General features: G+C 39.7%; 1 protein-coding gene across 8 annotated transcripts in view; it reads right to left on the reverse strand.

The window, feature by feature from the left end:
* Positions 1 to 25,118, reverse strand: part of LOC102517286 (cytidine monophosphate-N-acetylneuraminic acid hydroxylase) — a 216,339-nt gene that overhangs the window by 51,216 nt on the left and 140,005 nt on the right. Inside the window, exons 1-2 of one of the 8 annotated variants that reach the window (XM_032462605.1) lie at positions 11,525 to 11,852; positions 6,269 to 6,468 (exon numbers count right to left, since the gene is read on the reverse strand). The exons of 1 other annotated variant lie outside the window; for it this stretch is intronic. In XM_032462605.1, coding sequence (XP_032318496.1) covers positions 6,269 to 6,468; positions 11,525 to 11,630 — 306 coding nt within the window. In that variant the 5' untranslated portion in view covers positions 11,631 to 11,852. Of the gene's footprint in view, positions 1 to 6,268; positions 6,469 to 11,378; positions 11,853 to 18,435; positions 18,490 to 25,118 lie in introns of those variants that run through there. 6 more of the 8 variants (XM_032462606.1, XM_032462608.1, XM_032462607.1 and 3 more) reach the window with 6 other exon arrangements.

Genomic DNA, 25,118 nt, shown 5'->3' on the forward strand with positions numbered 1-25,118 from the left:
GGAGGGATAAATTAGGAGTTTAGGATTAACAGACACACATTACTGTGTATAAAACAGAGAAACAGCAAGGACCTACTGTATAGCACCAGGAACTATATTTAATTTCTTGTAATAACATATAATGTAGAAGGATCTGAAAAAAATATGTGTATGTATATGTATAACTGAATTGATTTGCTGTCCACTTGAAACTAACATTATAAATCAAGTACACTTCAATAAAAAACAAAATAAAAAAAGATTAAGGAAATAATAGAACTTTTTCTTAGTGGAAGATAAACTTGATTTCAGATTTAAAGAATCTAAAGATTGTGGGGCAGGAATATTGAAAAAAGGCATACTATAGATAATCTGATGAAATTTACAAATGATGAAAAAAAATCCTACAAGAAATCCTACAAGCTTCCAGACCACACCCACACTCCACCCTATTCCCTGTACCAAAAGCCTCCCCTAGTCAAGCACTGGATAAGCGAAAAGAGCCCTGCTGGCATTTGTGCTCTTATTTGTAAACTAAATACCAGGGAACCACGTAGAAGGATGTTTGCACAATGTTGAGCAAGAATTCTATAGCCTATTGTAATTGTTAAGTAAGACTATAAAATAAAGACGTTTTCAGACATGCAAAGGCTCAGAATATACACTTTTCAACTGTGCCTCCCAGAAAATCAATCCCATAGTGTCCTAATCTTCTCAACCGCAAACTCTTGGGTGAAAATATCCTGTAACAGAATGCTCCATCCCCCAGAGCGGCCCTCCAGCCCTCTCCAGGGGAAGATCTGATTCTCCCCACTCTTGCCCACACGATCCCCTTTGTCTCTAGGCCTCTAAACATTGTCCCCATAAAAGCCTCCCTGGGATGATGGCGTCTTCTAGCAACCGTCCTTTCTCTTCTCCCCGCATCTATCAAGTTTCTTGCTACCCTTCCTCCTCCTCTGAGTTTCCTACCTGTATTCTTCCCCCTCTGGCACCTGGCTTCTCCTACCAATCCATTGGCTCAAAGGCCATCAGTAGCCTCCACCCTGTGAAGGGGGATGACCATTGGTCAGCCCTTACCTCATTATTACCTTGACCTTACTATTACCCCCCGGTACTGCTGCCTACCTCCTTCTTGAATCTTTCCTACCTTCTAGAAATCTGAGAGTGTAACATATTCTCTCCTGGGTCTCCAGAGCCCTCTGCTCTTTGTTCTGCTCTAGTTCTGGTTGCTTTGTTTTGTTTTTCTCCTTCTCTTCTGCCTGACCTTAAATGCTACTACTTCCCAGTCTCCCTGGCCTCACTGATCTTATTATAGAGACTGTCTGTCTCACTCATTTGTTTCCAGAGAGCAAAACCTCCTCAAGTAAGAAGAGGGATTTGCTGGGAGGAGCCAGGGATATCTCAAAGGCTTCTCCCTCTCCTATCGGATAGGGAAAAACACTCCTCCTTGTGTTCCCACAGCATACGGGAGAAGGGATGAAGACTAAACTGAATGGCCAGACACTGGCATTTACCAGGTCAGGTTCATGAGTGGCCAGGACCACTGAAGAGTGGGCACAGTGAAGGGGGATGGCTGGGGTTCTTTTTTAGGCTACAGGTTGAACCCAAGGTCTCCTCTGCAAGCCCCATCATATCTCAGCAGGCACACTGGAACATGCCACTCCCTCAACAGAAATCCAGGCTGTAAGACTGAGGACCCCACGAAAGCCTTTGTCCTCAGCCATGTTCTGCAATCTGGCTTTCATCAAAGAAGTCTGCCCTGGGATTTATAGGCTATGGTACTAATAAAATCATCCTTTCTGCCCATGTGCAAGTAGGTCTTTATGTGTATGCCCCATTTGCTAGAATCCAGAGAACCCTCTCCCTGAACAGCATTAGTGAAATTGAATTCATTCTAAGACTGTGAGCGTTCTAAATTATGAGCTCTGAAAGACAAGCAGCATCTTCTTTTTATTGCCAATATCTGGCAAGAAGAGCCTAGACCAGAGGCACACAGTAAATGTTTAATAAATATTGGTACAACAAACAGATCCTTAGCATATTTCCTTATTTAGAAGTTCGCTTCCGCAACCAAATACCCATGTCCTTTGAATCCTGCTTCCATTTTTCCCTTCCTGCAAATACTGGAAGACCATTTTCGTCTCCTTTTCCTCTTCCTAGGAGAATGTCATGCACATATCAAACATTTCTGAAGGATTTTGAAATTTCAGGAAAATAATACAGGGATAGCCTTTGCTAATCAAGCGTAATGGCACCCTCTGCCAGCACAGAAGAAACGTTCTAATATAATTGTTTCACTTGAATCCGTTTCACTCCCATATTTGTACAAGATGTAAGAGCAACTGGATGGAGAAACATGAGAGGTCATCCCTTTGCTGTTCTGTTCATGGCCTGTGCGGATAGCTGCATCTGAGCTGATGAAAACAGGACTCAAGAGGAGTGAGCCTTGTTTCTTTTCCTGTGAAGTGTTGTTGGATTGTTCATCTTCCTTTCTGGACCAAGGAGAAAACCAAAAGGGAGGGAGTTATTTTTTAGCTCTTCTTGACCTACACGTTTATAGGTTGCTCTTTATCTTCCCTTGACTAATTTCAGCCATTGCCTTTCCATCAGGCGTAAACCCAAGTTAGTAGCTACACAGCTGGTCAGACAACTTTGCCATTCCCAAAGCTCTCACTCATTTTTAAAATCTATTCCAGAAACCCACTCTCAAGTTGATCCCAATCCTCCAAGTGTCAAGGCATTTAGCCTATATTCCTAAGGGAAACTGCCCTTCCTGCCACAAATGATCCATCATTGCTGCTAAACCCCCACAGGGCACCTTTTAGTGTTAAGCCCTAAAGTAAGTGCTGATGATATAAAATCAAAGAAGGTACAGTCCCTGATTTTCAGAAGTTCACAGCCTAGGGAAGGAGACAGATATCTGGTTGGAAAATGTTGGCAAAGTGTGACAAGTGACCAACTCCTCCACCTTGGTTCCAGAAATTCTCCTCCAAATCGTTGTCTCTGGAACCTTGGGCTTTGTCCCTTTCTCTCCACTCTCCCCTCTACGTGCTACATCATTTTAGCACTTAAATGTATGCAAGCCTCTCCCTTTCTAAGAACTACCATTCTTAACTCACTATTGTCTCCCAGCAATGATCCTTTCTCTTCCAAACCAGTGAAGAGGAGTGTTCACTTACTATCTCTCTTCTTTCTTTCTTTTTACTTGCCATTGACCAATCAAGCCACTCCGTATGAATTTTACCCTCTTCTTCCCACCAGAAGTGTTCTCCCTAAGCTCAGCAGTATCTTCAACATCACAAAATTCAAACAATGCTTTTTAGTCACCCCTTTACTGGACATCTCAGCTCTGGTTGACAGCGTTCTCCTTTTGGAAACTCTCCTTTTGGTCTTCACAGAACCATTCTGGAACCTTTGTCCTCCCTTCTCCCCCAGCTTCTACAAAAACATCAAACCCGGTCACCTCCAAGTGAATAGAGGGCCCAGGTCCAAACCCACATCATTCTCATCCAACTGCAGCAGGAACATCCTTAGTTTTCTGCCTCTCCTCTTGCCAATCCACTTGTTATGTTACAGCCAAATGAGCTTTGTAAATGTCAGACTTGATCCTCTTTCCTGCCTTAAACACTTAATAATTTCCAACTGCCTTGAAGATAAAGTCCAAAATCCTTCAGACAGCTTATAACATTCATCCTGATCAGACTGGTCCCTTCCTCTCCAGCCTCATCTCCTACCACTCTTTTCATCCCTCTCTCCACTCTGGCTAGTGTGACCTTGTACTTTTTCTAACGTTCCATGGACTTTCTCACTTTAGCTGTTCCTTCTGCTTGAACATTCTCCTTCCCCATCTTTGCCTGACTGACTCCAACTCAACTTACCTAGATTTCAATGTAAATGCCATTTCTTCTAGAAATTTCTGATATCGACAGATGTGCTTAAATCCCAATATAAGGTCCTATTGTAACTGACTATATTTCAATTAAAAAAAATCCTATTGCACGTAGCACTTTGCATGTCTCCTCCTTAACATCCGGCACACCTATTATTACTTATTCAATGTCTGTCTTCGTCCCTAGAAATTAAGCTAAATTAAAGCAGGGGCCAGCCTGTCTTGTTCATTGCCATATCCCCCACACCTAGCACGGTGCAGCATTGGGAAGGAATGAATGGATACACTGAATGCTATAAAAATAACAAAGAGCGACACTTAAGACAGTGCTCAGAGGGAAATGAGGGCCAAGTCACTTCTAAATCTATATTACTATAATTTCTAGAGGAAATTTAATCAAAGCCAGAGGAAGGTTGATAGAAAGAGCCGGATGTTTGTGAAGAGTGAGGATATTTGTGGAAGATGGTTAAGGAGAGTGAATGGGTTTTAAGAGAATCATTGTTATTCTGAAGTTTTATAACATAAAATACAGCAGGATCTACAGGGCGACAATATCCAGTAATGCTCAGCAGGAGTAAAAGTCATGCCCTGAGGAGTAAATCTGTCAGATTAACCCAGGGTACATATATTTAGCTAAGTAAATGTGTGGCAGGACAGATGGAAACAAGAGCTTCCAGGATTTAACATTATCTCATTCCATAAATCAACCACGCCTGGACCTACAATCAAGGCTCTGTACAAACAAAAATTTGATCTAGGGAAAAAATAAATTCATGAAAATTTTAAAATCATAGATGCTTAGGGGTGAAAGAGACTCCATATTATCCAGTTCAACCCTCCCACACCAGGCTGAATGAGGTTAAGTCATTTTTCTAAGGTTACATGCCCAGTTAGTGGCAACTTTGGTAAGAGAAACCCAGTTTCTATGTTAATGAAACTGAATTCTTTCTAAGTCTTGATTCTATAAACTCTAATTTTATGGAATTTATAAGCCTTCTCCAAACCATGTCCTGAAAAAGTTTTCCTGAAAAACTTTGCCTTCCTCCAATCAGATCCTGAGCCACCAAATAGCATAAAGAGAACCCTCAGGTGTTGCTAGTCCCAAGAACACCTTCCCCTCACCACTTACACTGCTGAAAGGCTCAGGAGATGATAACAGTAGAAACTAAGAACTTTGAGGAATTCCTTGACATCATGCTATAAAGGAGAATTCAAGGAGTAAGTCCTCTATGGCATTATGTACCACTGTCTCCATCTGTCCTTTCTGAGTTCTGGGAAAATCAGTTTCCTTGCTGTCATAGAATATTTGGAAAACTTCTTGTGTTTGGAAACTTATTCAAGATGATCTAGCATCTCCACTCATAGATACGTAACCAAAATAATTTAAAGCAGGGACTCAAACAGATACTTGTACACCAATATTCTTAGCATCATTAGTCACAACAGCCAAAAGGTGGAAATTATCCAAGTGTCCATCAACAGATGAGCTGATAAACAGAATGTGTTATATATGCAATGGAATATTATTCAACCATTAAAAAGGAACGAAATTCTGATACATGCTACAATGTGAATGTAACTTGAAAACATGCTAAGTGTAATAAGCCAGACACAAAAGGACACATATTGTACAATTCCACTTAGGTGAGATACTGTAGAATAGAATTACCAATGGCTGGAGGCAGGGAGTTATTGCTTAATGGGTACATAGTTTCTATTTGAGCCCATGAAAAAGGTATTGATTAATGAATACATAGTTTCCATTTGGGATGATGAAAAAGTTCTGGAAAAGTGGTCATTGTTGCATAACGTTGTACATGTATTTAATGACACTGAATGTACACTTAAAAATCGTTAAGATTGTGAATTTTTTGTTATGCATTTTTTTTACCACGGTAAAAAAAAAATTACTCAACAGCTCCCAGTTCCAAGCAGAACGGAATCTTAAAATATGTTCAAGCAACATAAAGGAAGGCACGAAGAGAGAAGCCAAGGCACAAGAAACAGGAAACAGAAAACAGACAAAACAAAAAACAGAATGTGAGATATAAGCACTGATATATCAGCAATTACCTTAAACGTAAGTAGTCTAAATACAGCAAATCCAAGACAGAAATTTGCAAAGGGAATGAAAAACCATGATCCAACAATATGTTATCTATAATCAGTTCATTTCAGATATGACCCAGGAAGGTGGAAGTAAAAGGTTAGAAAAAAATATACTATACGTTCAACAAAAAAAGCAGGATTTGACTATACTAATATCAGGGTAATCAGTAATCATTCATTTTGAGCCACACTTTAAAAAGTTAACTTGTGGATTAAAAAGTTAATACTTAAAGGCTAAATGGCTTCATACTACTATTTTCCAAACAAGCCAACGTCAATAAAGCACATTACCTGATTCAGTTTCTCTCCTAATAAAGCACCAGTGTCCTCTTCCTGCGATGCGTAAAGACTGAAACCGGATTGGATGAGGACAGACGCGTGTTCTCTTTCTTTGTTGTGACACCTGGCTGCCGTGAAGCTGAGCACTGCCATCCCGACCTCTACTTGCTCCCCACACCCTGTGCAGATGGCTGTAGTCAACCCAGGATTGACTGGATCGTGTATGTTGGGGAATGAAGTTAGGCAGTGAATTAAAGGGAAATGATGATACAGCCCTACCCTGCTACTGATGAAGTGAGGGAGAAGTTAAGGGGTGGGAAACAATTCATTTTTCTTAAGTTGCAGAACTGCAGCCTCAAAAGCAGAAGTTTGTGGCCAGTTGTTTGGGTTCCTCTCCTCCTTCCCTTCAAGAGCACAGTTTCTTGACATGACATCCTGATCTGCACAGGGCCAGGCACCATCTGGCATGTGAATATAAGAGCAGGGTTTCTCCAGCCTGAGAATTTATCCCCGCTCCCCACTTATGCTGGCTCTGGGTATTATCTTCTTTCCTTCTGAGGCCTGTTCCATTTCTAGTTTCTAAACTACGTAGAACTGAAGTTCTTATGTAAACATAGAGAGGCAGCATTTTTCGCTTAAAAGGGGTCAACATTGAATAAGCATAAATATAATTTCCAGGATTAGAAATTCATTGTAAAGTTGTGAGAAAAAAGGATCTGATACAGACATCCTTCCAGAACTAAACTCAGTGAAGAATACATGACATTCACTAATATTTAAGGAGCACCACTTGAAAGAATTGTGGTTCTCCTGTTCAAACGGTCAGGTCTTGTGTCCAGGTCTGACACCTAGAAAACCTCACCTCCACTGCAGTAGAGACATTTCTAGCCACTCAACTTCCTGGTGACCATCCTAAGTACCAAGAAAGCATTAAGAGGAATATACTAACTTTGTGTGTGGTCAGATTTAGGGTCAGTGATTTTGAAGGTCATAATAAATATAAGGGAAATCATTTTTCTTAGGATATTTACTTCTGGTGCAGCTAAAATAAATGAAGGACATATGATTAAATAGTTACTAGAATGAGACTCTAGTTGAGGGAGATAAATGTGTGATCCTCTCATCATTCCTGCTGTTGCAATCTCACATTATGTTTTTCTGATGGGAAATACTTGACCAAGTAGCTTCCATTTTGGAAATTAGAAGAACAAGTTCCTAGGAGTTAGGGGAAGTGGCAGATTATATTTTCTAAGATGGCCACATCATCGCACAGGCTGTTCTTACAATGTGACTGACATTCCTCTCACTGAGATCTCAGGTCTGTGTCCCCCCCACCCCCCAGCTTGTATCTGACAGAAGTGATGCTTTGTGGCTTCCAAAGCTTGGTCTATGACAATACAGCTCCCACTGGCCCTCTCTCTGGGAGGCCTGTCCCTGGAAGCCAGTCACTGCATTAGGAAGAAGCCTGCACCACGTGAAGGAACCGCCATGTGTAGGTGTCTGGCAACTCCAGCTGAGGGCTCAGTCTCCATCAATCCTAGGCATGTGAGGGAGTGAGCTTTCCAACGATCCCACCCCCAGCTACTCCAGTCTTCCTGCTGAGGCTCCAGACAGCACGTAGCAGAAACAAGCTGTCCCTGCCACTGTGCCCCGACTGGGAATGCCTGACCCATAGGTCCGTGAGCAACATAAATTATTGTTTTCACTACTGGAAAAATAAAAGTACTAAAGTGACACTTAAATGCAGTTTCTGTTTGTATAAGGTGAAAACATTACAGATGTTGTCAGGCTAGAGGGTCACAGACACACATCACTAGCACTACACAGTATGGTTATAACAGAAGGTCTGTTAGAGAAAAGCTCACAGAGAAGAAATAGAGCACGTGGCATTCCCACCCCTTTAGCTCTCATTTCCCCACAGCCTGGGCCAGGCATAGGTGGTCTGTCTGCACAATGGCCAATGGGCAGCAGAGAAGGGACAGCCTATTGAGGGCCTGCATCTATACTGAAGGTCAAAGTCTGCATATGGAAGACCCTGAAACAATTTTGAAGAGCCTCTGTATACCCAGAATGCTAACATTGGCCAAAAGCCTCCCCTTTGCAGACTGGCTCCGGCCAGCTCAGGCTGGCAGAAAGAGATGGACACTCAGGCCATCCAGATGCATCTCCCAACAGACATAAAGAGAGAAAAGTCAAAATTTCCCCTAATCTTTTCCTCTGCCCTCCTCCCATCAATTAAAACAAGACTGAGTCTTGTTTCACCCTTCAGTTGGAAAGAATTTTAAAGATGAATGTTACTCAGGGTTGGTGAGCACGTTGGGAAAGGTGTCTGCTCATAATACTCACAGGAGTAGAAATTGGTAGCTTTAGGGGAAAATTTGACAGCATCTAGCAAATTTTCAATGTGAGTATCCTTCGCCTCTACTTCTACTCTAGTGTAAGTTTTTTTAAAGAAGAACTTTATCATGTGTCCAAAAACGTCAACTGCAACAAAATATTGAAAATACTCATAGATGAATGAGCCAATAAATTATGGTACCTATGGTAAGCTCCATAGGTAGGTCTTTGATTCTACCTGGAGAAAAACTGCCCTTACTAATCAAATAGTAATGAAAATACCCACCTCTGAGAGCTGCCATGATGGTAAACAAAATAGGTAGAATTGAGTCCTAAGTTATAATTTGTTGTACAAAATTCCAGGAACTATTTGGATGTTGGTCTTTGCTGGATGAAAATTACTTCTCTGCCAAGTTCAGAGTCACTCTGGGAAGTTTCAGAGAGTCTTAGTTCAATGTTTATGGAAGAAAAGGGGAGAGGCACGAAGGGGCAGGGGGAAGGGTCAAACATTAAAAACACTGTCATAGCTGAAGATGAGGAGGCTGATGGCAAGTGCTAAGCCTGAATCCTCACCATGCTAAAAAAGAAATGGTAATAGGAAAGATTGTACACTCGTTAAAAGCTTTAAGCATGCACTGAATTTAATCCTCACAACCAGGAAACTCTTGAAGTTGGGAGGGGACTTCCCCAGTAGTTCCCTCACCTGATTGTCATTCCTTAATCATACTTGATGGGAAACAAGATCGCAGGATTTTTAAAATTATTAGAGCAGAGAGTGTCTACAAACTTGGTGATGAGTTTCCAAGGGTTGCCATAACCAAGCACGACAAACTGGGTGGCTTAGAACAACACAAATGTATCCTCTCACAGTTCTAGAGGCCAGAAGTCCTAAATCAAGGTGTCAGCAGGGTTGGTTCCTTCTGGGGGCTGTAAAGGAGGATCTGCTCATGCCTCTCTCCTAGCTTCAGTACTGGCAACCCTGGGTGTTCCTTGGCTCGTAAATTTGTCACTTTGGTCTCTGCCTCCATCTTTATATCACCTTCTCCTGTTTCTCCTCTTCTTGTCTGTGTCTTTCTCTGTTCTTATAAAAACACTTGCCATTGGATTTAGGGTTGAGTCTACCTGGATAATTGGATAATTTCATCTTAAAATTCTTAATTTCATTGTATCTTCAGAGACCCTTTTCTCAAATAAAGTCACATTTAGAGGTTCTAGGTAAACATATCTTCGGAGCGTGGGGCAACCAATCAACTCACCACATCTTGTTTGTGTGATTTTAGTTCTGGGAAATAAAAGCTATAATATAATCTAAAGGGAAATAAAAGTTATAATATAATCGAAAGGGAAATAAAAGCTATAAAATAAAAAAAAAAAGTCAAGTTTCCCAAGCAGTTTCTAGTTGACAGATGTAAATGGTCTGTAGTACCCTCTTCAAAACATTGTAGTGTCCTCTTTTACAACTGATACAAGCTAAAAATGTTACTAAAACAGTTACCACATAGGAAAGCCTTTCGCCCTCCCAACTTCTCTTTATGGAATTCAGTTAAAGAAAACAAATTTTCTCAGTTATAGTGTACTGAGATATATAATTACTCGAGAGGGGAAAAAGAGCATAACTAAGCAGCCTAACAGAGCTGGATGTGCTGTCTACTAAATTTAGATTGTTTCCAGCAAAGTGATGAACTAAACACTTGAATAGGTCCTCTTGTTGAAAATAACTAAAAACAGACAAAAATCTTAAAAAGAGTCAATGAGCTATCATGAAAGAAGAAAGGAATTCTCGAACCAGCGACAGAGGGAAGACAAGGGACTCTACAGGCACATTTAGGGAGCACTAGAGCCAGCCACTCACCAGACAAGGGGGAGAAGGGAAGACAGACTGAGCTTTGAAGTCATGGCCTCAGAAAACTCCAGAGGCACAGCCCAGATCCTGCCCAGCTGAGGAGTCTAGCAGATATTCTCCCCCAAAGTTGGTATCCCAATGGGTTAAACCATCAATTTAAAGAAGGGAGAAGAAACAAACAAACAAGAAAAACAAAACAAAAACAAAACAAAACAAAACAAACAAACAAAAAACACACAACCTGGCCTTTAGGAATGTTTTCAGCCTGAATTCATGCTACCTGGGAGAACTGGAGAAAGATTTAATTTTCAGTGAATCTAGACTATTAGTTCCCATAAATCTGGAAGAAGCAAATGAAAATTCCCCTCTGAAGGACTCCACCTCCAAACCAGTTCAAGATCATTTCCACACGTAAAATTCCAAAGCATTGAGCAGCTCCTAGTATAAAATAACTAAACCACCAAAGCAACATAGAAAAAACAACATAAAAGGTCCATAATAGTATCATTAATTCAATTCTATGAACTGTGCCCCAAAATATGTGTCAATTTACACACTTACACATATGTCACGTGGGCATAAAAGAAGTATCTCTAACCAGGAGAACGCTGATATAGCCGCACTGACAATAGAGAAAGAATATGGTAAGCAATAAACGTGCCCAGAGATAGGCATTTCACGAAGATAAAATGTTCAGTTCAGCAGAAATCCTAATAATTTGAAAGTTGCATGCACTAGTAATAGCCTTGAGATATACTGACAAACTCTAAGAAGTAAAAGGCAAGTTCAAAATCATGGTAGATTTGTAAAGACTCCCTCAGTAGCTGATAACACAAGCAGATAATAATGTATTTTAAAAATTAATTAGGAGGGCGCGCGCGCGCGCGCAGCGGGAAGCGCATGAAAAGCGCTGCGTGCCGGCCCGGAGCGAGGCCTTCTCACCTGTGGGAACTAAGGAAGGATGTTCAGAAGGCCAGTGGCCTGATCAGATTCGCCCCTGGAGAAGCAGTCTCTGCAGGAGTATGGCTGCACCTGGAGGGGCGGGAGGGAGAGGCACCGGAGTCAAGAGAACAAAAAATAGGACCCACCAGAGGTGCCTGGCTGGGCACCGCGTGGGAAAAGGAGGTACCTCCTGGACGCGGCCCAGGCATCAGGACAAGGAACACAGAAACGGTTCCTCCCCGTCCTGTACATCAGGAAAGGCTCCTCCCCGCCGCGTCACAGACTAATGACTGCTTGAGGACATTTGGGAACCCGCCCCGCACCCTCCCACCCTGGCGAAACCTCCGCCGTGCCTCCCGCTCCCAGCGCGCAGGGCGGGCGCTCTGCTCTGCGGGTGCTCGCTGCGCTCGCTGCACCTGCTGCGCTCGCTGCACCTCCTGCGCTCCCAGCCCTCCTTGCTCCCCGCGCTTCCTGCTCCCCGCTCTCCGTGCGCCAGGACTAAGGGTCTGCTCAGGCAGGGAGAGTGAGCAATAACTTCACTTGGGGTAACTGGTCTTCAGAAAGAATTTTGTCCTAATGATGATACACGTGCAGCTTCCAGACTCATTAGGATCATGGTCAGAATAATATTAGTCCCCAAAGGTACACATAAATTTGGGGCTAGGTCAGAAAAAGAAATTCGGAAGGATGAAGTGGGTTTGAAGAACACAGTTAACAAATCTCACCTAATGGAAAAAGAGGTATATAAACCAAAGGCCGATGAACCCGTGAAAAAGTGCCCAGCGTCATTAGTTACCAGAGAAACGTAAATTAAAACAAAAAATGAGTGGAAACAAAAGCCTCAGGAATGACTCATGTATTTCCACTTCTGGCTAGGATGGAATAATAGAGACTAGACTTACCATCTTGTATGAAACAACCAGAAAAAAAAATCCTCTATACCATATGTGACACATATATAAATATATATAAAATGCCTCTATATCATATATAACATTATATATGTTATATGTAATATCATATATAATGCCTCTACATCATATAGCATATATGATGTTATATATAATATAACATGATGTTATGTATTTAACATGTAATATATGCAATGTGTCTGTCATACGTAACATGTTACATATTATTTGTAATTTATATTATTTATAATCATATTATATATTGCCTCTATATCATACAAAACATATATCATATATTTACATACTACTCAACAACTACAAAATATACATTATTTTCCAGTGCACATGAAACAGTTACAATATCTGATCATACACACAGGCTGAATCTCAACTAATCTCAAAGGAATAATATATAGAGATACAATATGACATATATTATAATGCAACTAAGCTCAGAATCAAAATCAAAATGACAACTAAAATTTACTGTTGGAAATTAAGAAACAGATATTTAAATAACATATTGGTCATAAATAAATATTAATAGGTGAGAAATTATTAGAACTAGGTTCTAATGAAAATATGCATATCAAACCTGTGGGATTCATTGAAGCAATATTTAGAGATAAATGTTGACATTAGAAGAGAAGAAAATCTGAAATTTAATGAGCTAAATATTAATTCTGAGAAGTTAGAAAAAGAACTGCAAAAAAAATAGAGAAAAAAGAGAAAGAACATAATAAAGAGCAGAATTTACTAAAATAGAAAATTAATATAAAATGGAGATAACCTACTCAAAATAATCTCTTCAAAAATTAGTTCTTTGAAGAGGTCAAAACAAAATAGAAAAATATCTAATAATATTATTGGTCAAGAAAAAAAAAGATACAAATCACCATTATCAGGAAGAAAGAAGGTGATATACAATGAATGCTGTAGACATTAAAAAGACAACTTAATATGATAAAAATCTTTGTGCCAATAAATATAAACATATAGATGAAATGGATAAAATCCTAGAACAGTATTAAATCTAGTATATTCCATCAAGATTCAATTATATAATATATAAATTAAAACCCTACATAAATAGTAACACTAAAATATCAAGGGTAGGAAGACTTAGTGGTTAAGGTATCAATTCTCCAAACTGATCCGTGATGCAATAGATTCAATGCATTTTCAATCATAATTCCACTAAGCTTTTCTTTGTAGAAATTGACAAGTTTATTTTAAGATGTATATGGAAATTCAAATAACTAAAATAGCCAAAGCAATCTTGAAAAAGAAGAATAAAGTTGGAGGACTTATTCTTGACTTCAAAACTTTATTATAAAGCTCCAGAATCAAGACTATAGTACCAATAAAGGATTGAGAAATTAGGTTGATACAACAGAATAGAAGCCATTTGTTATTTTTCAACAAACAGTACTAGACCAGATGAATGCTTACATGGGGGAAAAATTAACCTCTGTCCCTACCTCACACCACATACAAAAATTTATTTGAGATAAAACAGAGACCTAAACTTAAACATTAAACTATGATGCTTTAAGAAGAATGCACAGAAAGTAACCTTAGGACTTGGAGGTACACACAGATATCTTAGAAATGGTACAGAATGCATAACCATAGAAAAGAAATTAACAAATTAGACTTCATCAAAAAATTTTAAACTTCTGCTTAACAAAAGACATGGTTAAGAAAAATGAATAGATATGCTACCGACTAAGGGAAAATATTTGCAAAACACACATTGATGAAAAACTCCTGTCCATCATATACAACTCAAGAATCCCGACAACTCAAGAATAAAAGTTAAGGAATCCAACTTTAAAAAACAGGCAAAATATTTGAACAGACATTTCATCAAAAAAGATAAACCATTGGCCGATGAGCACATGAAACTGTTCAACATCACTAGTCATCAGAGAAATGTAAATTAAAACCAAAAATGAGTAGGAAACAAGAGCATCAAGAATAACTCATATATTTCCACTTCCGGCCAAGATGAAGTAATAGGAACCAGATTTACCCTCTTGTTTGAAACAACTTAAAAAAAGGGGGGGGGGGATAAAATTATGTGAAAGAACAATTCTCAAAACAAATAAGACAGCAAAGAATGATGATCTCTAAGAAACAGAAAACAGATAAGGTAAGTCGAATGACTGCCCCAGCTTACTGTTCAGAGAATTTCCAGGTTGCAGAGAAAGGAAGGGACACCTTTCTGGAAGTCTCCCAGAGGCGAGGAAACAGCTGAGGGTCTGGAGAATTTGAGGCGTTAGGGTTTGTGGGGCAGAATACCAAGGCAAGAGCACTGTACCGAGAGAGAACTTGGAGTATTCAGCCGAGTATTCATCAGGGTGTGTGTGTGTGTGTGTGTGTGTGTGTGTGTGTGTGTGTGTGTGTGTGTAAAATGCCCAAGGGCAGGGAAAGAGACACTCAAATGATTTCAAGAAACAATAACCAGCCCTCACAAAGCCCTGGGAGTGGTATAAATCTGTGAATCTGACTCCTTTAAACATCATGCTTCATGAAGAACAATCTCTGTATCTCAAACCTTAGCACTTAGAAGGTCTCCAAAAATGTCAGTGGCGTTGAAGTGCTAATTTTCAGCAATGCATTTCAACAGGTCAGAGTCAACTGTGGACCAAGCATTAATGTCACATGACCCACCATAAAGTGTTACTTAGGTAAAGTTTAAGTGTGAATAGCTCTCTGTACTCTTCAAATCTCACCACCACTGCCCTCAACCCACATCAGCCTTCCCTAACCCCATGCCTGCCAGCTTCCTGAGTGTTCCTCTTGGCCTGCCACTCCCAAGTTCTGAGACTTCTCACTTCTACTTCCCATCAATGCTGTCATATGTACTAATGTGTGATAAGCTACGAATCAAGCGTCTTCACTCCTGGTTCTCTCCATCTTCCCTTTCCAACACCCTCTGTCTCCTGATAGAATGTATTTTGTCTAGTAATTGAAGTCTCCTGGAGACACAAAAATCCTAACACAGGAAGGGCGGCAGTGGTAGAAATTGCTAGTTCTCTGGCAGACACTGACAGGAAAAGTTTGGAGCAAGCAAGTCCTGACCATGCCACTTAAATCCCATCTTCTTTTTCCTCTGTGTAGAGCCCACCCCTGAGAAGATTCCAAACTGAATACTCAGAACATCTCAGAGATGAGGGAGGGTAACAGCTCAGTGGTAGAGTGCATGCTTAGCATGCCCAAGGTCCTGGGTTCAATGCCAGTACCGCCATTAAAAAAATTCAAAATAAAAATAAAATTAACTAATTTAAAAAAGAGAACATCTCAGAGTACTTCATGGAAAATGCTCCATGTGTTTGGGGAAGGAAGGATAGAAGGAGGCAGGAATAAAGACATTTCATTCAGCAAATACTAATCGAGTATCTTCTACATACTGGGCACTGCTCTACGTTTGGGTGATAAAGGAGTGAACATGTGCTTTTGTTCCCTTTACTCTAGTGGTCCTCAAAATTTCCCCACCATGGAAATATTTTACCTTGGAACTCTCAGTTTATATTTTCAAAAAATTCCCCCGATTATTTTGGGTATCAGCCAGTTTGAGGAACCACTGTGGAAGCAGCAAGTTGAGATGGTCCTTATCAATGAAAAAACAGTCCGCACTACCCACTGCTATTGACTTTTAGAAAACAGTTTTACTAAATAACTAGGTGCTACTCTCTCCTCGTGTGTTATACCTGCATCTAGGATCTGTCTGAGGCAAGTGTGAAGTGGGTGTTGTTGGCCTTTGGTGTCCCCTTTCCCCCAAACACCTAGGGGTCTCCTGATCCTCTCTGTATGTCCACGGCTTATGTAATCAGGTGCCACCTGCATCCTTGAGGAAGTACTCCAATTTCCAGCTGTTTATCAAGCCACTCTCCACCTGCCCATCAATTATATTACATGTATAGAGGACCGTTGATAAGTCAAGTGTGTTCTTACTGATTTCTGAATATTTTATTATGTAATCCTAAAAATGCACTCTATGTAGTAGGCATGATTATCTCTACTTCATAGATGAGGACAGGGAGACACAGAGAGAGAACATATTACGTGGCCATTGATAGTAAGAGTGAGGTCAGTCATTCTTTATGTCTTAACATGGCTTTCCATCTCTCTACTGCGCCTCCACCATAATGGTTAAGATCCCAAGGTTCGGGATTGGGAGAGAGAGGGAGGAAGGGAGGGGGGGGCAGTGGAGGGGAGAGGGGCTTCAAATCTGCCTCTTCCACTTACTCGCTAAATGAACTTCACCTCTTGGAGCCTCAGTTTCTCCATCTGTTACAGTGAAACACTCCACAATGCCTACGCTACACAGGTTGTGGAGTGTAAGTGAGCTTCTGAAGATCAAGCTTCTAGAACTGCCTTTGCCACACAGTCGGCTCTCATTAGCGATGGTCGTTAGCAGCCCCGTAACGGTCTGCATATCCTGCTTTGGTTTTCTTCACAGTTTGTATCGGTATTTGACATTATATTATGCATTTATATATTATTATCTCTCTGTCCCACTAGATCTGAAGCTCCATAAGAGGAGGAAATTTTGCTTTGTTCGCCTCTGTCCACGGTACTTCCAGTAAGACCTGGCTCGCAGTAGGCACACCACAAATATTTATTAAGAGAGTGGTTGTTATGGCCGTAATTATCCCCATCACAGCCCACTGCACGCATGGTAGTTGCCCTTTAAATGTTTGCCATGTGGTTTGTAGCAAATGGAAATGAAAGCTTTCACCATCCTACTGTGTTGCCTCCCACCTCGAGTAAATTGAATGAATAGATGACCTCCTGGCTGGGATAGCATATTTGAAGATACAGATCACAAAAATAAAGAGAATCCCTCATTTAAATTTATCATAAATGACACAGTGTGTCGTCTACCCAGGCTTCTATGAACAAAAATTGAATGTCACAGGGGAAGGGTAGAGCTCGGTGGTAGAGTGCATCTTAGCACGCATGAGGTCCTGGTTTCAATCCCCAGTACCAATATTAAAAAAATAATTAAATAAAAAATTTTTAAATAAATAAACCTAATTACTTCCCTCCCTCAAATTTAAAAAAAAATGTAATGTTGCAGATGCTCTAGAAAGAGTAAGCAACATGAGTCTATTTAGTGCTTTGCTTGAATTCCTTTGGCTCCACGATCATTTTCCAAAATCAATTTATGCCTCATCAATATGATCTATTTGATTATATCTATGACTAAGAACTATATAATCCTGAGACTAAAAAAAATGCATCCGAATTTTACACATCAAAACATGTGATACTCTTTCTGTGACCCTTATTGTAAAAGTGCTTTTGTTACTTTAAGGAATTGAGTGTTTGTGATCATCTGAACTAGGTTATCAGATACAAAGGAAAACATTTTTAAAGCTTTATATGTTGTAAAAGTACATGTATATATATTGTAAAAGAAAAGACTATAAGAGTGTTTAAGATAAAGTCAAATCCCCCTTTGTTTCATCCTTGTCATTCTACCCCTAGAGGCAACCACTGATGACAGTTTAGTATTTATTTTTCTAAACATGAAAAACAAAGTTACCTTGATCCACTCTCCTCAGCTGACACTAAATAGCCATTTAAAAATTTTAACTGTTCTTTTTCAGAAATTTTCTACCACAGAGAATCTCAAACACACACAAAAGCAGACAAAATAATATAACCTCCTATGTACCCATTATCCAGCCCAACAACCATCAACTCACAGCCAACCCATGGCTCATCCAAACTTCCATCCACCTACCCTCAACCAAATATTATTTGAAAGCAAATTCCTTACATCACCCATATGTGTTAAATGAATCTTTAAAAGGAATGACTTTTTAAAAAAACAAAATTATAGCCAATATTTTACCTAAAACATTCCTTAATATTATTAAATATCCAGTGTTCAAATTCCCAATTGTCTCATAATTGTAACAAATTGAGGGTTTTTTTAAGCATTAAAAAATTCAGAATCTACTAGGGGAGGGTATAGCTCAAGTGGTAGAGCACGTGCCTAGCATGCACAAGGTCCTGGGTTCAATGCCCAGTACCTCCTCTAAAATAAATAAACCTAATTACCTCCCTCCCAGAGCCAAAAACAAAAAGAAAGAAAGAAAAGACATTCAGGATCTAAACAAGCTTCCCACCTTATGACTGGTTGATGTATCTTTTAAGTCTCTTTTCATTAACAGACTCCCATCTCTTTTCCACTTAAAATGTATGTGTAGAAGAAACCAAGGTTTTTGGTCCTTGCAGTGTTACACCATCTGGACCTTACAGATTACATCCCTGTGGTATAATTAACGTGTCCCTCTGACTTACGCATTTCCTTTAGTTGGCTCTAGAGGTTTGATTAGATTCAAGTCTAGTTTGTTTTATGAGTGTTGCGTAGGTAATGCTTTGTTTCTTCTATCAGGTTGCCCATGATGTCAGGCTTGCTCTTTTTTTTTTTCATTGTTTACTGCAGGAACTTAATATATTAATGTGCATTATGAATCATCAAGAAAGAAAGGATACTGTGTTCCACATTCCCCAAACTTAATTAAGATTAAAATATTTTTTGGCAGAACATCTAATAGAGACAATAGTTATCACAACATGCTTTGAGAAATGTTGCCCTGTATTAATTGATTAAAGCTTTTCACCTCCAGAGAAGTCAGGCTCTGCCTTTTTGTGATGTCTGCAACCTTTGATGTTCAGTACTGTGATTCATTATTTCATTAGGGGCTTGCAAGATGGAAAAATTCTATCATTCCCTTTTCATACATTAACTGTAATCCTTTTGTAAGATAACTTTTCCTTTATTGGCTACTTAGTTACCCAGTTGTACAGCTTGTAAAGGAACAGGAGGATAAATGCATGATTTTTTCCCCAATCCTCCACTTTCTTTTTAGCACCATTGAGTTTAATGTGTTTGATGAGTTTGAATCTACTCCAGTTATTAATCTTATTAATGCTCAAATCATCCCATCTTGGCCAATGGGAATCCTTTCGAATTGACTTCTGTGAGTCATTTTGAGATGATCCCAATAGTATTTGACAGCTCCCTGCCTCTGATATGTCAAGACCTTCCATGTTCATCTTGTAGATTTTCTGCTCCAGACCTCCCAGCGACTATTTCTCCTATAAGCTTTGGATTCTTCTTCTTCTTCTTCTTCTTCTTTTTTTTTTTTTTTTTTGGAAATAGTGTCTGGAAACCACAATCTAAATGCTAGAGGTATGACCACTCTTAAAAGATGTCAATCTGCTCACATATTTGGGGTGCTGTAAAGAATTTTCTGCAAACTGTATGCAGTCCTAAAAACACTTGATTATTTAAGAATGAATCATCTGGATCTTTTGCTTCTTATAATTGCTTACATATCTGTGTCCTTTCTGAGGCTAGGAGTTTCAGAAGTATAACCTCTCCTTCACCAGTCTGTAACCTGAAGTTTGTACCATGCTAGACACTCAGAATATATTCATTGGATGAGAAAAATCAGGTTTTAGTTGTGGAAAGAGACTACCAATAAGGAGTGTCACAAACATGAGAAGAAATGACTGCATAATTAGAATAACCCAATAGCCTGGGAGGTCATGATTTTAATCAGTTTAATACTTGCTTGGCTGTTTAAGTTCACGTATGTTTGTAAAAAAGCAATTACTTTACAGGCTTATCTTCTATTTTTTAAAAAGCTCTTCTGGGAAAAGATGCAAGTCTTAATTTTCTACTTCAGGTCATCTTCACCTGAGCACTTCAACCTAAGATAATTGTCAAATAGAGATGAACATGGACAAGGCAGGTCTGAGATAACAGCTGATAAGTGTGTGTATTAATTGGGCTGGAAGTAATGGAGGCCCTGTCCCTCTCTGTTGGGGAAGGAGCTTGGCAGGGGCGGGGTGGGGTTGGAACGACAGGTTTGTTGAGACTTATGGGGCCATTGGTTGGTGGGTGAAGGAGCACAGGCATGGGAGGTACTTGGGAAGTTGCAGGTTGCTCCTGGACAGTTTGGAGTCTTTGAGTGGGAGGGGTGGGATCTGAGGCACAGGCATTGGTAGGAGGCTGGGGAGGTGAGAGAGGTGGATCTGGCTGTTGTTAGGGCAGGGAATGGATAGGTATAAAAAACTGGCCTTTCTTCCTCTGTCTCCCTCTCCTTCCTCTTCTAACTTTCTGCTGAAGTTTGCTCATGCAAGCCCCATCTTTGCTCTGTCTCCCCCACTCTCTTTTCTGTTCCTCTTGCTGGCCAACAGCTTCTTTCTCCAAGAGCCCTTAATTGGCCATAACTTGGAATAAAGGAATGAGAAATTTTGCTTACTAATGGGAAAACCCAGCTCTGGCTACCTCCGGCAAAAGAAAAACTAGGAGAAAATTGATAGCTCTAAAAATCATTAGGCAAGCTAAGAGAATCCCTCTTGGAAGTTGGCAGGACCCAGGGTAGCTCTGGGAGCAAGAAAGTAGGAGCTAAAGGATCAGTCTCCTGGCAGGAACTGTCTGGTCAAGGATGTCTGGGATAAACCATTGGTCAGAATCTCAAAAGAGAGCTTGCTTTGCCAAGGTCAGGAGAGGAAGTGACAGGCAGCCCCCTGGACTTATCGTGTGTAGACAGGGGAGAAGTGTTTGAAATTGATGGTCCAGTTAGGAAGAAGGAATGGTGCTGGTCAGCCAAAAAGGAAAAAAAAACCTTCTTTTTTAACTCAAAGACGTCAACTTATTGTTTTTTCTTTGAAAAATGAATAAATATGAAAACACAGTGTTAATAAATATTATAACAACACTATTTATTGCTTTTAATCAATGTGCCAAGAATTAAGTCATTCATTGTCAATGTTTCTATTTCTTACAGTAAAGCTGGAAGTTAGGCATGGCGATTTTACCTGTAACTGATGCCCAGGGAGGTTAAATGGTAAGGTCACACAGCTAGTAATCAGCAGAGATGAGATTTGAGTCCAGGTCTACTGACCAATCACTATTCCAAGCTGCCTGTTTGATACCTCGCATCAGGATTAGTTTATCTCTCCCTTAAACACTAATATCAGTTTTGACACAGCTTTATTTATCATGTATTGCAATATGAATCTGGGCATGTTTATTTCTTACTCATTATTATTATCATAATTAGTTAGTCATTCAAATTTTATGATTTCTTTCTTGAATGTTTAAAGTTTATGCTTTCTGTTAATTTTTTAAAAAATCTTTTTAATTAAAAGTTTGTGCCCTGGTTTGGTTTCATTTCCTCCCATGAGTCCATGACCTTAAGAATAAAAAGCTCCTCAGCCCTGGACTAAGGCCAAGAGTGAAAAATTCCATAATTAATAATAGCAGTCAACCCTAATAAAGTGCCCTCTTCCCTTTCCCAAGTCCTTTCACAGCCTCTCTCCACCCCTAGGGAAATAATCAGTCATCAAGACCGAATTGTTTGTTTACCTTATTATAGAAAATTTCACAAAAGTAGAAAGAATGATCTAATCAACTCCCTTGATCCAACTTAGGCAGATCATTTGTCCCCACACACCCACCCACACGTACACACGCACACAGAGTTCTCTCCTCCCCAGCTGTATGATTCTGAAGCTAACCCCAGACATGATTTCGGTATGTACCTCTAAAGTATAAGGATTCTAATCAACATAATTATAACATCACTACCAAGTCTAGCACATTTGTTTAAAATTCCTTAATGTCAAGTATCCAGTCAGTAGTCAGATTTCCCTAGTTGTCTTGTATACATTCTGGGTCAAATCAGGATCCAAACCTGGCCCATACATTACAGCCAAATTAAGGAGACATCTATAATTGTGCAACCTTTTACCATCTCAATTTTAATTGAACACAGCTTTTTCAATTCCATTTTCTTTTGGGAATTAGATTCTAATTGGTTGGTAGTCTGAGCTTGTCTGACCCTGAAGCCGCCCTTCAAATTGCAAATGTGACATGACTGAGTTCCCCTTAGCCATACCTCCAGGTTAAGTAGGCCTATCTCGCAATTTAATTAAGGGAAACTAGCCAGGACTTTCTTTTTTTGTTTCTTTTCTATGCTTTTATTATTTCTTCTAGTTGAGTGGAGAAAGCAGCAACTGTTCTCTAAAATGTAGAGCTTATTTATGGTAGCCTTGTTTATAATAACTTCAGTTTAGAACTACCCCAAATGTGCATCAGAAGGGGCGTGGCTGGGGGAGGGTGCAGCTCAGTGACAGAGTGTGTGCTTAGCATGCACAAGGTCCTGGGTTCAATCCCCGGTACCTCCATTACAAAATAATAAATAAATAAATATATAAATAAATAAATAAATAAGTTTTTACATAAAATATTACACCTTGTACATCCAGCCAGGCACTCACATCCAAGATATCCTGGATGGTGTTAAGCTGGGATTTGCTCTCTGATGTATGCCAAAATATGTTCAGATTCAGAGTTCAGCAATTTGAGGATTGTACAAAGCACTAGACCAACTTGTCTGGTCCACATGGAATTCTTCCCTTGTTTGCAGTTCAATCTCTACTGAAAATGAGGGACATGGAGGGTTGGAAGACTGCGGCACTTACAAAATCTAAATAAAAATGTTAAATTCAGCTCAGTTCTGGTACTATTTATCTGGGTTTTACTTACAAACATCAAGGATTGTATTTCCTTCCTCACACCCAAACCAATTTGTTATAGCCATAATGAGTCAGATATTTGCCTCTTTGGGTTTGGAAATCATTGAAGTTATACATCTGCTTATATATCCCTACAGAGTGATGTAACTCTGGATAACATGATGTTTGCATAAAAATAAACAATACATTTGGGGACTTTATGTGGTTTTATGGATTCCCCTGAGAGGAAATTTTAGCAAATATGTTGGGCAATGTTCTTTTTCTCTGTATTAAAATTTGTTTCAAATTTCTGTGCTTGGATTGAATAATCCATCATCAAAGATATTCAACTACCTTAATCAGGTATGTAATTTCTACTGATGAGTATCTGTGAATTGGCATATCAAAAATCTTCCACAAAAACTTGGAGGATTTTGTCTACTGTTTTCTTGATTCATTTTCTGATCAGTCACCTACTGCTTTATGATATCTCTTTATTGTTTATTAACTAATTGTTTATCTCCTGCTTTGTTATTTAACCCATTAGAACTTTGCTCTCCATCAAATGACTAAAAGCAATGACTGTTTTTATTTACCTCTATGTCGAGCCAAATGTGGGAAAGGTAGCTGATACTTCCTGAGCTTTTGCTGCAAGGATGAATGGATGAATACCTGAATAGTCTGTAAGCTCCTGAAACATACGAGCTAACTATTCCAGCATCTTCCACATAGAGCTTACTAGATAAATACTTGTTATCCTGAAGGAGAATCTGAGTACATGCAAAACTAGAAAAGTGATTGTGTCTTGCTGCTTCTGCAGAATCAAAAATTCACAAGAAATGCCCATCTGTTAGAGATGCATCCAAAATATGTGTGAATGAAAAGGTTTGATGTTTCGGATCTGCTTCAAAATAATCAGGAGAAATAGAGGAGTATGTGCAAGAGGAGCTGAAACAGGATTAACTATGACTTCATAAAGTTGAAGCTTAGAGTACATTTGAAGTTTATCATAATAGTTTCATATAGTAAACTTCACTAGACATATAGTTGTCTCACCTGTTTATGGATGTTTGCTTATGAACCCATTCTAGTTTGTGATGTTCTCTGAGGAAAAGAGGTACTATTTATGGATTACATACTATAGCAAATATTTGTCAAGTTTTCTGGCAACTTTTTAACATTCTTCCTGCATTTGGGTAATTCCCCACCATTTGAGCCCCTGACTTCCCAATACAAAAGTCAGAAACTCACTTTTCCAGCCTCACTTGTGGCTGGGCTATATATATATGGGACCTGAACTCGGTCAGTCAGAAGTACTCAGAAAAACCATCAATTCAGAATAAGGAGGTTCTAGGAAGAGCTGTTCCTGGCGAGGGTGGTGCAGAGGCATTCAGCCTACAGGGGCAGAACTGGCCAGGAGCCCGGCCTTTGCATCTTATATCCAGGCCTGTGTCTAGGCACCGAAATGTTCAGTTGTATAATCTGGGCATTGCTCCTGGCTCCTTAACCTCTATGCCTGATTCTCTGGCCCTCCTAGTCCCTCGAATATTCTTTAACAAATGATTTTTACTGCTCACACTAACTCAAGTAGGTTTGCAACTAAATTCTCTGACTGGTAGATCTACCTCATGCTGGGTATTTGATATTTACTGTCCTATTGAAGCTGCAAACAACCCACTGAGGTTTGAAAAGGCAGGGGACTATTATGAAAAAACTTGTTGGAATGTATTATGTATACAAAGGGGAGTCACTAAATACCACTTTGAAAAGGAAGTTAGGGAGCTATAGTGTCAGTAGAGGAAAGCCAGAATTATTTCGGGACTTTCCCAACCAACACAGAGAAGACAAAAAGGAGCAGCAGCTGTTGTGGCCAAGCACAATTATTCTGGAAAGCCTCTGCAAAATAAAAACACAACTTTATTTTGGCCACCAGGGGGCGCAGCTAGCTCAAATGCCTGCCTCTCCCTAATGAGCAGTTGGATAACCAGCCCACTTACCTAAGGTCAACAGTCAACTCTTCCCTTTCCCGCCGTGCAAATAGATCTACAGACCACTATGGAAAGTCACTCCAACTACCTATGCTCATCAGTGTTATCCTTCATTTTAAACATAAATGAGCCCCTGTGGTAGGCAGAGTATTGGCCCCCAAATGTATCTCCGTTCCGATTCTGGGAACTATGAATAAATTAGGATCTAAGGCAAAAGGGAATTAAAGTTGCAGATGAAGTTAAAGTCAGCTGACCTTAAGATAGAGAGATTATCCTAGACTGTCCAG

This window comes from Camelus ferus, chromosome 20 (assembly GCF_009834535.1).
Source record: "Camelus ferus isolate YT-003-E chromosome 20, BCGSAC_Cfer_1.0, whole genome shotgun sequence".
Lineage (NCBI taxonomy): Eukaryota > Metazoa > Chordata > Mammalia > Artiodactyla > Camelidae > Camelus > Camelus ferus.